A 16,308-nucleotide genomic window follows, 5' to 3' on the forward strand; every position below is an offset into this window, starting at 1 on the left:
ACGTATAATTTTGCAGACCTGTTGCTCTCAACGGCTGTGATAAATCTTGAAACCGATATTACTGAACATAAATTAAATACAATGTTCAACATAATTCTATCACAAGCTGTGGCAAGGTTATTATGTAATGTTGGTGTTTTTCCCTCGAATAAACCTTTGAAAAAAAATTCAAATCTGTTATTAATCCAATGTTTCTTTTTGCAGAGGAGATGCATAAATTCATAGCAGAACAACTGAATACAAGTAGAGTTCCTCTTTGCATAAACCCCCAATCTGCGGCGTTCAAGAGTTTCGCCAGGTAAGACGGCCGCCGACGCCGCAGACCAGCGCAGCGCCATTGCATAGGTGACCGCTCACATACCTCTTGGTGTACGTTGCAAGCACTTTATCATACACGCACATAACATTTTGTTTGTTTGTTTTCATTTTTGTAAATTTACACATGACGCTAAATGGATGTGCTAAAAATTGTCACGAGAAAAAAAAAAACGTAGTGGAGGAGGTTTCTGTGGGTGTCAATGTGACACAATATGATATGTGACCTAGTTTGAATTTATAAAATATAAAAAACACAAGAAGGTTCTTGTTTACATGAAGCTTGAAAATATCGACGATGGGTTTTAAATAAAACGTTTATTTTTTGAGAGAAGCGTGTTAAAAATAGTTTGTAATCTGTTGTTCATTTACGACATCAAGTCATTTGATTAAGGATCAGAAACCCAAATATTTATTTTCAAATGTATTATAATGAAGTGGAGAGTTTATTTCGAGGGCAGCAGCAATAGAAAATGAGTTTTATTATCTGTTGCACGCCAACCTTTTTCTACGTTTTAGCGTTGAGCGACAATTAATTAAAGCCCCAACTCCAGTAGGTCAGTGAATTATAGTAAGTTCAAAATACCATGTGTAAATAAATCAGAAGAAATCTATTCTTTTGAATAAATAAATTAGGATTTAGTTAACACACAGTTATCGAACTGTGTCGTTTTATACCCCGAGAAACGACGCTGTTTTGAGTGTTCTATTTTTTTTAGGACCAGTATCTCACGTGTATGTAGCATAAGATAGAACAATAGCGTCTAAAACACGTGTAGGAAATGTACAAAAAGCCTCTAGAATACTTACATAAATAGAATATAAAGGCTATGCCCATAGTAGTACCCTTATACTGTTTGAACATAATGAACATTGCAAAATTGAGCTTGGTGAAGTCTTTGTTGTATCTAGACCGGTCCTTGTATCTTTATAGTAATTATTATTTAATTTTCAAACTTCAATTGTACTGAAAATCAAGTATAATAGAAATGGCATTTCGTTTTGTACATGTTTGATAACTTGTGAAAGGACACAAGATTAAAAAAAAACAACTCGTGACATTATTTAGCACACATTTAGTTTGGTGTTCCACCATTAACATAATAATTTCTCCCATTTATCTAATTTATTGTTACGTTAAAAGTTGTGTGAAAAAATAACGTGCACCAAAAGGTTTCAGTGTTATTTTTTTATTACTTCTTAATCATATAAATAACATTTATAATCAATTACTTATTACACGACAATGATTTCCATGCTGGCGCGTGCGTTTCCAACATTTATTTCTTTATTTTTTCAGTAGTTAGAACCCGTTTCATCCTGTAGAAATTGAACCTTTCCACCGTATATCAAATGACCTCATAATGTTAATACTGAAATTTCTTCCTTCTCCACTAATGAAGCACTCGAGGAGGGACACGAGATTAATGCCCATTCTAATATCTAAAAATGCAGAGATTCGCTGAAAACCGACATCGAAACTCGGTAAAATCTCGTGCTCTGGTGTTTTCCGAAGAAATCACAAATAATATTGTGAGATCAAAAGTTTTTAAACACATGCATGGAAGTCAGTAAGTTCACTTAACTAATTAACCGCACCCTCATTAACACATCCCTCCGCTGCTTGTGTTGGTGTTGACGAGCCCAAGTAAGATGATGGTTGTTGTACAGGAAAGAAAAAGGCTGTGAACCTTTCAAGAAGACCCTAGAAATCCTATTATCACCTGTCATCTTTCTCTGTGCCGCGTGACTACATTTTTGTTTAGGTTAGTGATTTTAGTTTAATTTTTTTCTTTTTATTGATTTGCGATTGCATGGTCATTATTAACGTAATGAGTACAAAAGGGAGTCCTTGATCGCCTCACAGTCATTCGTATAGCATCTCGCGATTTTTAGTCCAAGAAAGTTGGGGCGAAAAGGAGCGGAAATTACTCTTATTAACGGCTTAGATTTTTGCACAGACGTCACCACTTGCACTTGACACATCTACAATCGACGGGTAATATGTTTTGCGAACAAGGTTAGCAGCATCGCGACAATTTAAAGGGGCTGTAATTATTGTCACGTTTGAAGTTGGGTACTCATTGTTCTATGTAAAATTAAATCTAGATTTGTGACTTGTAGCCAACCTCAAACACTAAATGCACAGCCGTTCCTAATTAGTGTGCACCATAACGTTTGTAAAGTCACCAGAGAATTATTTAAGTGCTTAACGCTGTTGCTGGTCCCATCCTCTGCTCTCTATCCTTGTAGAGACGATGCCAACCTTGCCAGCGAGACCTGTCGTTACGTGTGTGAGAATGTGAAGTTCCGCTGCTTTAAAATTTGTACCTGATTTTCGTGGACTGTATTCCGACCGGTTAGTTTGATTGTTTTGTTGTTTCAGTTCGACTGTAGCTCACCCATCCGAGTTGCCTCCTTCGCCCCATCAATGGGATTGACCATGGGGTGTTGTCCGTAGATAACTACTTTCTTCTCTGTCGCATCTGTTTGTCTAAGTTGTCGATGAACTTGGGTAATTTATAAGTAACAGTACACCAAATATATTCATTCAGGGATTCTATGCAATGCAAAATATGAACAATGGACAATCGCGCTGCAACATAAACGTAGTGTGTGTTTCGTGTATATTTAGTCGCTCAGAGTGTGATTTATCATATACCATGTAGATCTGCCAATTTAGATACAGTGTACAGATATCACTGCCTTGATTAGTATAGATATTTTAGAGTTTTTAGTTGAATAAGACTGGCAGGATTTTGTTTCAGTTGGGCAGTTAATCATTTGTCGGGTTTCCAAACAAGACAGAATCAAAATGACTTTTTTTTAACTGTCAGTTCGTTTTTACACACCTCCGACATCGAGTAACTGCCTTTGACAAGCACCAAGTTTTCTCAAATTTGGTAGGTTAATATTAATTTAAGACTTGTAAGGTAAAGACTGTGAATATAGCTACATAAACCCAGAAAACGATGTGCAGCTAGCTCTAAGATTCCTTTATAGTGAACTTCATGTTAAATAATTGCCAACTTTACATATAAATAGTATGTACTGTAGTGTATTCAGTGTGAATTGTTAAGTGTGCAATGAGGTAGAGACTGTGAGATTAGCAGCTCTCATTTATTAGACTTTTTTTTACTAAGCAATTGTAGTGTAATGAAGTGAAATTGGTTATACTGTGGCCTTTACTTTGTGGTGGGCTCATTTTGGAACTCTTCTTTATACAACGCTCAAAAATGTGTGCTATCAAGTTGATAGATTGTTTCTTTTCCTGTAGCACTAACATTCTCACAAGCCTTCCTACAGGGAAATTATAGGCTTTTGTCTTAATTGTGTTTTTGTATTTTTATGTAAATATATTTTTTTAATGTGAAAGAAACTGACACTAGGACTTAGGTTAGGATGATTTTAGTAAATTTTATCGTTCGTAATTTTTCTGTAGGAAATTAAATTTTTTAACCGAATCGTTTTATTCAAATTGTAAATACCACAGACAGTACACATTTTGTGGCACGCCGCCACTCGCTCTATTCTTATTTGACTGCTATTTTGCAAATGATTAAACGACCAAAAAATCAATTATTTGCAAAGTTGGTGATTTCTTAATTTGGTACGATGATGTAAATAGTCCCATGTTTACTCCTTTCGTAGATTTAGTTAATTGTATTCTAATTCTAGCAAAAATTTACGAAAAAAAAAATTATAATATTTTCATGTAGCGAATTGGGAGTGACCACATGTAAATATTATCTGGCGCTTTTCGAGTTCCATTAGCATTATTTAACGAATTTGTGTAATTATTCCAATGGTTTTTCCAGAGATCTCATAACGCGTATGTAAATATATTTTATAAAGGCACCTCTCTTGCTCAATATTATTGCGCAATAATTTACGCAATACTGTACCTAACTTATGTATTTTTTTTTCACATGTTTGCCCTTTAACGTTCAATATTATGCAAAATTCATATTGCATGAGAATATTGGGCGTGTAGGGCTGCCTTTATTCAGACTTTTTTCGAGTAATGGTCAGTCTATGTTTACTTTAACTTAGTATACTCTGATATGAAAAAAATAAACAACACTATGAACTAAGATGCATCGTTTTTTGTACATCCCCGATCGGCTTCAAAAAAGATCCATCTGCCTATATTCCGCTCCTTAATTTATTCCGCCTAGCAGCACCGGCGGAATCTCGAAGTACGAGCGCGTTCAACGTCCATCCGGTGGCACCCCATTGGTCAGCTTGAACCCCGAATGCCCATGTACATCTGCACATCATCTAAAGTCGGAAAGAGTGAAATTAGCTCCCACCCTAGAAATGTTTTCCCTTCCAAACATGTCTACCACGCAGCCAATGCCCATTCCAAACGGTCTCAACAGAGAAACCAACATAGTTAGAGATTGACAGTGTCAGGCAAGACCGAAAAAAGGGCCTGAGAAAAGTAAGCAGAGCAAGAGCTATAGAGAACTACAGAGGACCCAGAGAGTTCGAGAGGACGCTAACAGTTATTGAAGCTAGAAAAGACTCGGGAGAACTAGAGAGGACATTGAGAGCTCAAAAGCCAAAGAAATAGAGAGGAGCTTAAGAGGCAGAGAACCAGAGAGGTCTAATAAAAGCTAAAGAAGAGGAGCCACAGACCAAACAGAAGCCAGAGGAGAGAGGGACGTCACAAAGCCAAGAGGAGCTAAGGGAATACCCCGAGAGGACACGGAGAGTGTCAGCGAGAAGCCGAAGAACCAGAAAGGGGGGAGGGAGCCAAATGAGCCAGAACGAAACAGAATGACAGAGGGGAGCAAAAGAAGAGCTAGAGTTCCAAAGAAGGACCAGAAAGCCCAAAGAGCTAGAGAAAACAGCTAGAGTGCAAAAGAGGGAAGGAAACAGATTCGAGTTAGAGGAGAGTCAGAGAAAACCCAAAAAAGTAAAGAAGAGGTCGAATGCAGCCAGAAGAGAGAGTCGGAGAAAAACTGGGGAGGAGTTGGAGTGGCAGTGAGCTAGGGTTCTCTCTGGTGCTCTGACTTTCTAGCTAGAGAGCCAGATATCAGCTTGGGAGTCCAAGACGAGCCAACGTAACAAACAGTAGCCCGAGAGAGGCCAGGTGGTGTCACAGAGCCAGGGAGAAGATTGCCTTCTCCCTGTCAGACAACCAGAACGGTTCCGCAAAGCAGCCAGGGAGGAGTTAAAAAAGAGCCAGAAAGCCAAAACAGCACCAAAAAACCGCAGAGGAGCGAGCCATAAAAGAGTGAAGGCAGAGTCTCAAAGTGGGGCCAGAGTGCCATAAAAGCCACAGAAGAGTTAAAGGGGAATCAGAGTCAAACCTGAGTGCTACAGAGGAGCTAGAGAAGAAATAGAAAACCAGAGAAGAGCCAAAAACAATCTAGAGTGCCAGAGAGGAGCTAGACATCCAGAGAGTAGTAAAAGAAAGCCATAGATGAGTCAGACCAGAGGCGAGCCAGAGTGTCAAGAAGCCACCAGAAAACCAGAAAGGAGACGAAGGAGAGCTACAGGGGAGCCACAGATGAACCAGAGGAGTCGGAAATCCAGACTGGAGTTACAGAAAAGCTAGAGGGGAGTCGAACGCAAGCCAGATTGCCAGAGAAAAACCAGAAAACCAAAGAGGAGTCACAGAAAAGATCGAGGTCAGAGGCGAGCCAGAGTTGCAGAGAAGAGCCAGAGAGAAGACAGTGTCAGCGAGGAGCCAGAACGCCAGCGAGGGGCTGAGGGAAAACTAGTGTGTCAGAGTGCCAGACAATCGAGAGAGGAGACAGAAGCGAACCAGAGTGTCAGAGAGAGGCCGGAGAAAAGCCAGAGAGGCGTCGGAGAGGAGCGAGGGAAGCTAGAATACCAGAAAAGAACGAGCGAGTCATAGGGGAGCTAGAGAGGAAACAGAGCGCTAGAGAGCCAGGGAAGACCCAAAGAAATGAGACGAAACAAAGTTAGAAGGGAGCCAAAGAGGTGTTGAAGAGCAACCAGCGAGGAGCCAAAGTCAGAGAGGAACCCGAAGGCCAGAGAGGAGTCGGAGAGGAGCCAAAGAGGAATCAAGGCCGAGTCAGAGTATCAGGGAGGAACCAGAGAATAGCTCGAAAGCTGGGAAGAAGAAGAAGGGGAGCTAAAGAAGACCCAGAGATGAACCAGATTATCTAGAGTGCCACAGAGGAATCAAAGGCGGTAGAGAGCCAGGGAGGAACCAGAAAAGAGACAGAAATCCAGAGAGGAGCTGCAGGGGAGCCACAGAGGAATCATACAAAAGCCACGGTGCCAGATAAGAGCTGGAGGGTCAGAAAGCTCCCAAAGAGAAACCACAGGGAACCGGCGAGAAGTCTCAGAACCAGGGACGAGTTAGAGGGGAATTAGATGCCCTAAAAAGAGCCAGAGTTGAACCAAAGAGCTAGAGAGCTCTCAGAGAAGAGCCATGGAGGAACCAGAGTGAAACTGATGACCAGAGAAGAGCTAAACATCCAGAGAGGAGCCAAAGTGGAGCCAGGGAGGAATGGAGACAGGAAGCATCTAAAAAGGAGTCAAGAGGGGTTCTAGTTTGGTTCCAGAGAGGAGCCAGAGAAAATTCTGATGGCTAGAGAGGAATTAGAAGGGGGATTATATCATAAAACAGCACTCGTTCGACGAGCCACAGCGAGCCAGGATGAGCCACGACTAACTCCTCTAGGGCTTCAATTCATTGCTTAGTTGTTCATAAAGTTAGCTGTAACCTTTACCCTATAAGTATTTGTAAGTAACATAGAATGAAATATGAATATTACCCGTTGGTAATTTAAAATCCGCGTAGGTAAAACTCAACAATTTATTTCTTGGTGACTCGAATTTACTCGACACAGCGATTATGTACAAAATAATTCCGACTAGAATGGATTTGACTAGACCCTACTTCTCCCATTGTTTGGACATCACTGACTGCTCCCTACTTCTCGAACACTCGTCATCACTGCTTTTAGGCTTATTCTAGAGCATCCATCGCGACTTCCGCTTTCAGGCTTGTCTTTAGCAAACGCCGTCACCAACGATGAGTCACCCATCATCTCCGCACATACTAGAAAAACATGGGCGTCGTATCGGGGCGGCGTATGGGTTTATTTCGTAACAATACATATTAAAATAAAAAGTACTATTAAAAAAGTATTCTGGGTTGCATCTTCGGCGTGGTTAAACTCATTGAATCATTCTGTATAGTGCGGTCACCTAACCGATGTGTCACGGAATCTCCGTGCTTGACGTTGTTGGGTTTGATGGTAAAATTTTGATGCTTGGGGGAAAAAGCGAATTCATAAACCACAAGTGTAGGAGTACATTATGCTATAACAATTGTGCAGATTTTTTGTTATAAGGTCACTATACATATTACAATGAAAAGTACTGTAAAAAAGTATTCTGGGTTGCATCTTCGGCTTGGTTAGATTCGTTATTATTCTTGAATCAGCCTGTATAGTTATCGTTTATTTGTTTATATTGTATTTTTCAGTAAGTTTAAATTTTATGTTTTGTGACAGTATAAATAACTTTTGTCACTATTTTTTTGTGGGTCCCAATTCTGTCAACTACAACCGCTATATTTTATTTTCACTAAAGGCTAATCCACACGTGTCATTTTAGCATCGTCACTAACCCAGTTATTGTGCCGTCCGACCCTTCATTATTTCTGTGTGCAAAAATCATCCCGTTCTGAAAAATCAATTTAAAAAATTTTTTAAAAGTACAACTGTACTGTGTATTTTCGCTTTTCTTCTACATATTTTTAATAAAAAAAAAAAAAAATTATCCACTCGAAACGTGTGTAACGTCGCATTATCGATCTGCTCCCAGCATCTTTAATGTGCTTCGTAACAAAAAATTCTCAACACTTCCATGTACCCATGAATCACCCCATTTACATTATTTATGAGGCCGAGTCAAATTCAAAATAGACATAATCAGATGATTCACAGCAATATTCGAATTTCAAAGCCAAGTCAAGTGTCAGTGACACAAAATGACCCAAGTTTAAAACAGAGAAAGTCGCGGTCAGCCACTTGCCGAAAAAAATCCACCCAAAAATCCAAAACCCCCAAAACACACTCGAAAAAACCACCCACTTTCCCCCGGTTTTTCGTAGCGCGCGTTCCACTTCTCCGGAGCACGAGAAAACGCAAAACTGTGCTAACAACTCGATAAAATATTAATAATGGTAGCTAGCTGCCATTGCAATTCCAACCGGTTGGATTTTATTAAAATAAGAGACGCGCATGGGCCGCCGTATGTTAATTTGATCGTGTCGTAAAAAATAAACAGGCGCGCGCTTACTTAACAATTCGAACGGTCCGAAAATCATGATTCTTGTTAGCGAAATTTATCTAATTGTTATTAATTTGTATTAACGTACGAGTCGACGAAACGAATTTTAATTCTACGCACTAATAAAATGTGTTTGTGTGTTTGTCTGTGATGCATTCTTGAGATGATGGGAAATATACAACAATGCTTCGCTCCGCGATATAAAAAAGCCAAATTTTCGGTAAGTTGGTGATAATTGGAAGTCAGAGAGGGGGAAGAAGTGCTTTTGGGTGTGTGTAAATATGAAACCAAAATATTGTCGAATAGAGGTATTACATAAACATTTATCAAACGTACGTTTTCTGGTTATTTTGGGTGATGTATCATGCATTAGACGCACGCAAGACGGTATTTATTTACCGTTGTTTAGCTGGGAAGGTATAGAAACAATGCAATCATTCGGAACACTGGAGGGTACATCACCACCTTATTTATTTATTTATTTACTTTTCTATTTTTTCTCACAGTCGTGCCGAGTTAAATTTATACACAAGAATCTTAAGTGCTGCTGTTAAATATCATAATTCTGTTTCGGCTTCTTCGTTTATTACTCAATAACTCTTAAGAAAATTACATTTTTCTGGTGAATATCTTCGATAACCTATACTTTTACGGATTCCCTTCACCGCTCATGGTCGATTTTTATAGTGTCGATAATTCATCAGTTTCAAAATCTTTCGTTTTATATAAGAATTACCAAATTGTATATCTTCTATAATTACAAAATTGTTTTAAGGATGGTATTTTAAGTGGCGGTTGCGCAGGACCCAGGGCCGGATTTAGGTTGTCTCAATGGAAAAAGTTGGTTTATTTATCATAAACTAAAGTTTTTTTTTTAATTATCAAAATTGTAAAACCAGCTTCGTTATCAGTCGAATAATAGTTACACGTTTGGTGTAAGTTGATTGTTGTTATTTTTGCCTGACATATACAAACTCATGTTTTTTAAACATGAGGTGAGAGGTTACGATTACAAAATATAAGATGTGATATAATACGAATGAAATAAAGAATCACCGTGATCTACTTATTCTCTAATTTTTTAATCGCAACAACACTTGCTTATAAGAAAACGATATTTAAAAAAAAATGGATTAACTAGGCACATATAATTGTTTAACCATCAAACGATTAGTATGTACTTAACATAGGGTTCTGATATTATCAAATTCGTTACATTGACGTAACATAAAATCAACAATTTTGTTACTCTTGTTTAAAATATATAAGATGCAGTTGTTACGTATCTCTTGCACGAAAATAGTGTAACTTTACAATTAAAAAATTTAAGCGAAGGTCATAAATACGACGGCAGTTAACAAATCTATTGTAATTGTCATTAAACACACGCAAAAAGTAATTTTATAGCATTTATGAACAAAACCACAGATCTAAACGGTAAGTCCGGTTTGAAAATTTAAAATGAAATGAATTTTGTATCTAGATTTCCCGTTTCCGTTTGATTTCGTCTGTTCTGATTCAAACTGTGAAGTGTACTTGAATATTATCGCGAAGATCCTAAAATGCCAACTAAAATGTTATTCAGTCCCTTGAAATACTTATGGCGACATTTCAAAATATTGTATGTAAATGTGTGGTATAAATAGGCCCTTTACATGTTATTTAACAACCCTTGTTTATAAATTCGTTAAAAATAAAGATTTTATTAAGACGCTAATAATGTTTAAGAAATTATGGAATATTACTTGAAATTGATTTATTTATTACCTCCACAAGATAAATCCATCTTAAACGATCATTCACGAAATCGTGAATGCTCTTTAAACAGCGATCGTACAGGATGTACCAAAAAGAAAGCAATTTATTTTATCGACTATTCCCTAAACACAGCATCCCATTCCGTCACGCTGTGGTTAATGGCACTACGTGATAAATATTTATTTCAATTATTTATTCCCAGTAAAAGGCTGTAGACGCTGAAAAATGTTCGGCACGCATGTGGTATTTGTTATGCTTGTTGGCGAGATAAGTTTGGATTTTTTTGAGATGCTCACATTTTTCATCGTCACTAATTTGTTTATAACAGAAATTAGTCGAAAGTTATTTCGGCGGAACTTCCTCGTCCCTTTTGAAAAACTATAAAATTTGATAATGCGAAATTTATTTTTTTTCTGATAACCTCTATAAAGTAAAAACAATATACATAATACTAGTCACAGTGTAAGAAAAAAGAAATGATGGAATAGAACGCTCGCTTAACCGATGCTTCACACAATCTCCGTGCTCGACGTTACTGAATTTTATTGTTAAAATTTTGATGCTTAGGGGAAAAACTCAAAGCGAATTCATAAACCACAAGTGTAGGAGTACATTATGTTATAACGTTTAAATAATATTAATGTTGTACAAACTTTTAAGATGACGTGATCAAATTGTTGGTGGGGATGATTAGCCAAATTTTGGTTAGCGTTTTGCGATTATCATCCAAATTTTGACAACAATGAATGGGTCTCGTCTAGAGGAAAACAGACAGACAGACGGAAACGGGAGACCCATTGTTTCGTACTGTAGGGGTCATGACAAGTCCAGAAAATATGAAACTAATCATTCGTCTTCCTTAGCTTTTACTCTTGGGAAGTAATAAATGTCATCGCAAAGGTACACAATTTTGAGAAAGAGGTCTCTAAAACGAACACATGAAAAAAAATTGGTCGAAAGTTGTCTCGACAGAACTTCCCTCGCACCGAAAGTTCGAGTTTAGTTTTTATTTTACACAATTTTGTGATGACGTCATCAACATTTTTGCAAGGACACGTATATGAACTTGGATTGGTGCAGTGTAGTACTTGCTAAGATAAGACTGAATTTGGTAAATGACTGAACAATATTAAGAGTAATCACTAGAATAAAGAAAGGGTGGGTAGCCGGGACTATTGCTTGCTTATAAAAGATTCTGTAGGAGAAAGTTAAACTTTGCCCCGCCCACCCTCCCATTTTTTTCTTCAAAAATAACAAATAAATGTTATAGGAAATAAGTAGTATAACAAAAAATTACAATTCACACGTTTTTTAACAGCCTACATTTTATTAGTTCGCATTCTCACTTTACAAAAGAACACCCCCCCTCCCCCAGCCTCCCATTTCATTGATTTATTTTTTGTAGTCCGACTGAAATGTGGATCTCAAGTGAAGAGAGATAAAATCGTTATAATGAGAATAGCGTGTGTGGGCGGAGCTAGTATCTGCTAAGATAAGATTGATTTTGGTAAATGACATCCCCTCTAAAAAAATAAAGGGTGGGTAGGAGGGGCTAGAACTTACTAAGATAAGACTGATTGTGGCAAACGACATACTCTCTAAGAAAATAGAGGGCGGGTGGGTGGGCCTAGTACCTGTTAAGATAAGATTGATAAATGTAAATGACATTTCTTCTAAGAAAAAAGGGTGGATGGGCGGGGCTAAAACTTGTTAAGCTAGGACTGAACAATATTAAAAGTGGTCACTGGAACGACGAAGGGGTGGGTGGGCGGAGTACTGCTTGCTCATAAAACTAGAAATAAGCTAAATTTAGCCCCGCCCACCTCCTTTCTCCATTTCACTGACTTATTTCATTTAGTGTAAAAAGGAAATTGAAAAATAACAGTATTGTATTCCCAATTTACAAAATAAAGTAAAAACTATTTTGCACATTTTGGGTAGAGTTCATTCGGCACAATTTTGAATTGAAGTCATCAATTTTTTGGAGGGACCAATCAGATGTATTTTGATGAACACATTACCCTGCTTACAATAACTTTAAAATGTCTGCAAGATTTCAAAGTGTTCAGTTTTGCAATTCTTGATTTAATCAATTAAATAAACTGACTCAGTCATTAATTTTTTTGAAACACCCTGTATAAGTAATTCTAAAAAATATTAATGCAGTGATAAATCACAAGTAATAACTCATCATATTTTATTATTTTGGATAGGATTTATTCGCCACATTTTGAGCTGACGTCATCAATTTTTTGGAGGTGATAAGTAAATATATTTTGATTAAAAATTTATTATGCTTATCATAACTTTAAAACATCTGCAAGACTTCAAAGCATTCGGTTTTGCAGATTCAAAATTAAATTGCAGAATGTTGTTTTCTAATTTTGATTTTTTTTCCGAAAATCTGGACCTTTCGGGTAAAAAGTCAACACGGAGTCATAAAGTACATGTGCAGGACTATGTTACTGTATACTATATATTTACTATGTACAATTTTGAAGTGACGTCATCACATTATTGGTAAATTTGTATAGGGAAATATCGATTTTGCCATTACGCTCCTCCCCTCGGTCTGACAACGAATGAAAAATTCATCACGATTGAGATCGAAACGGATGGGTGTGGCTTCTCTTTTGGTTTTCTTTTTTAATTAATACATTTGGTTTTCTTTGTATAACACGATTACTTATGAACATATTTCACACGGTAATTTCTCGTAGAAAAATAAGGATTTTACAATTAAGCTCCGCCCCTCGGCTTACGACGAATAGAAAAAAAATCATCAAAATTGAGATAGGGCGGGTGGGTGGGGCTTATATTTTGACTTTTTTTTCTTAATATACATAGCTATCTTTTCACAACGAGAAACATAGAACATGGTTAAAATGGTATATTTTGCAGGAAAATATTAATTTTGCAATTGGGGGGCGCAGTCTAATTGCAAAATCAATATTTTCTTATACAAATTTTTCATTTTAAACATGTTTTGAGTTTCATGTTGTGAAAAGAAGGCTACACATATTAAAACAAACAGGCAAAATTTAAGCCCGCCCACCCGCCCTGTCTCAATTGTGAAGATTTTTTTATTCGCCGTGAACCAAGCTTAATTGCAAAATACTTATTTATTTACAAGAAATTAAAAACATATTTTTGAGTATCGTGTTGTTCAAAGAATACTATGTACATTAAGAAAAAAAAACATTTTACCATCTATGTACATAATATTCCTAATATAAATAAAAATTTGGGACGGCAGACAGACGGAAACGGGAGACCTATTTCTTCGTACTCTAGGGGGCATGAAACGTCGAGAAAACGTAAAAGTAGAGAGTCGGCCGACGGACTCGATTACAATAGTTCCTTCGCTTACGCTCGGGAAGTAAACATAGTGTTAAATAAAAAAATTACCTCTGAAAAATGTCATAATTTAAAAAAAATCATATACGTAGGAAACTGTGGAATTTACAACACGAGTGACATACTTAAATACTGTCTAATGTAATTTTTAATGTTTGATATTAATATTACATATCCTTTTGTAATGTTAAAGTTTCGATTTCACGACGTTGTAGCTTTCTTTAAAATCTTCATATCTTTCGGAACACAAAAAATTAAAAATGCAGAATTCGAAAGTTTTAAACTGAAATCAACAAAAAGTACTTGAAAAATGTCGTATTTGAGAAAATTACTAAAAACGTTCGTCTAAAAGGCCATTGAGGCACTCATCCTTTATATAACTCGCGGCTTCGCCGCTCGTTCTATAAACTTGGATTCGTGCCTCAATATTTGCCTTATGAAACTCGTTCTTTAATATACTATTAGAATTTTGTTTTTGCGCTTGAAACACACTGAATTAACATAATGAATTAAACAAGTCCACCTTCTTTGATAAATTTTAATTCAGCGATTTTTTTTTGTTATGTAACCTGCGTAAATTAAACTAAAAATAAGCGTAGATCATGAAAATACCTTCATAACCAATGTTTAAAAAGTTTATAAAGGATGACAGAACTATATGACGAAACTCCATCTCTAGATTCTATTCTGAACATCTCAAAGAAAATTGACTTGGCAAAACTTTGAGAAGACGTCATCAAGTTTTGGAAAGGGATAAAGAGTTAAAGACATAAATTTTGATTAACGCTTTACTATGTTCTCGACAACATTAAAGCGTGCAGATAATTTTAGAGCAACAGGTGTCGCAGTTTCTGAGATAAATTGTAAAACTTCGATGCGAAAGATTAAAAATATGGTAATAAACTACAAGAACATCAGCAACAGAACTCAATAAAAGTAATGAGCACCACATGGTTGGAAGGATTTCGATCGAGATGGACCGTTTAGCTTTATTAAATCCTTCAATATTAAATAAGTTTAACTATGATTCTGTAACTTTTTTTGACTTCTTTGGTATTAAGTATTCATATTTTCTACTTTTCTGATTCTCGATGTTTCATCACCCTTAGCGTACAAAAAAATAGGTCCCCCGTTTCCGTTCTAGCTACTTGTCTGTCTGTCTATCTCTCTGCCGTCTGTATCAATGTATGATGGTAAAACGCCAACCAAAATTTGCCTGATCCTCCTCACCAATAACGTTATAATGTTCCCTGAAAATATTTCATAATAAGTAGAATATAATTTTTATAAAAATAACACTCCTGTACTTGTAGTTTATGAATCCGTCTTGAGAGTTTCCCCGAGACAGTCAAATTATCACAAAAAAATCGAAATTGCATATATAGGGTGTCAAAAAGTATGTTATCTAGTTTTTTACACTGTTACTGGAATTATCTCTATATTTGTTTTAATGTACAGAGGGTATCACAAATAAAAAAAATACCTTGGGTCTACGCTGCTCCTGTTTACAATGTAAAAGGTCATTGCAATATTTACTCATACTCTGGATACGCATTGCATTTGATAAACTTCAAGAATAAAACGGTTTAAATCTGAAATAATGAACGCCACGGAAACTAAATAAAGCACCAGTTTTTTCGCTTGTACAGTACGCGTAAATCCGGTCCTGGGCATGGCATTTTTCCAAGGTGCAGTTTCGGATACATCACATCAGTTTTGTCTAGACCGCAACTGTTCGGTATTTTAAAAATACACACACTTTTGAGTCGAGATTTTAAAAATTATCGATAAACTAGAACCAATCAGCACATTATTGTTAAGAAAAATCGTCTCCTAAATTTAGAAATTACACAGTATAACTCAACTCAAGTACAGTAACTTTTTAGTTTTTACCCCCTATTTTTTTTTTTATCGCTGAAAGCTATTTTCACTTCCACTATTCCCAAGTCCTGTTCAAGTTCGCGTTCCAATAAGATAACGTTCTTTTAATTTAAATCTATGTATGCTGCGTAGGAGTTGTTCGACATTTGACTCGGATGGGTGAACTGGGCAAAATTTAATTAGGGTCGATGATCTACTTCGTTCGGAAATTCGCTAGACTGTTTTACAATGGTCGTATGCGAGGCTGTAAAATTCTAACGATTAATGAGTCATCAGATTTTTAAAATAAAAGATTTCACGGACAATCGACATTTCTGCATGAATGTCTGCATAATGCTTTTAAATTAGTCCCACATTTACAACATCATCATGATCTAAAGCCACAGGTAACCTTTGATCAGCCGTGATAATTAAAAAAATGAACAAGGCAAGAAAGATACGTGGGAGGAACCAACAAATAAAGAAAAATCGGTTTAAAGTTATTTAGTAGAACTTTCCTTGCCCTGGGAGTTCAGTCAAACAAATCTTTTGATTTAGATAGGTAATCAGTAAAATTGTACAAATTATTTCTTATAAACCACTGTACAACTTAAAAACTTTTGCCTATTCAATTCAATATAAAAAACGTACAAATTTGTTGTGATTCAGAGGTCATGAAAGCTCGCTGTAAATTTTTTTTAGACAAACAACTGAAAGAATCAATTTATATCTTTC

The 16,308-nt window shown here is 36.6% G+C and overlaps 2 protein-coding genes across 14 annotated transcripts in view; one reads left to right on the forward strand and one right to left on the reverse strand.

The window, feature by feature from the left end:
- LOC135143471 (serine/threonine-protein kinase NLK) overlaps positions 1-4,409 on the forward strand; it is a 78,759-nt gene extending 74,350 nt beyond the window's left edge. The window contains exons 8-10 of one of the 13 annotated variants that reach the window (XR_010282806.1): positions 205-369; positions 1,616-1,886; positions 2,702-4,409. Coding sequence is in view for 5 of the 13 variants with exons in the window: in XM_064075338.1 (XP_063931408.1) it covers positions 205-298; positions 1,987-2,065 (173 nt within the window). In the remaining 8 variants the exon portion in view is untranslated. Of the gene's footprint in view, positions 1-204; positions 370-1,615; positions 1,892-1,986; positions 2,082-2,701 lie in introns of those variants that run through there. The other 12 variants (XR_010282808.1, XR_010282807.1, XR_010282811.1 and 9 more) reach the window with 12 other exon arrangements.
- Positions 1-16,308, reverse strand: part of LOC135143462 (leucine-rich repeat-containing protein 15-like) — a 144,787-nt gene that overhangs the window by 87,471 nt on the left and 41,008 nt on the right. The gene's annotated exons all lie outside the window — the stretch shown is intronic.

Source organism: Zophobas morio, unplaced genomic scaffold (genome assembly GCF_036711695.1).
Source record: "Zophobas morio isolate AGI-343-1 ecotype UQ-CSIRO unplaced genomic scaffold, CSIRO_AGI_Zmor_V1 ptg000004l, whole genome shotgun sequence".
Taxonomy (NCBI): Eukaryota; Metazoa; Arthropoda; class Insecta; order Coleoptera; family Tenebrionidae; genus Zophobas; species Zophobas morio.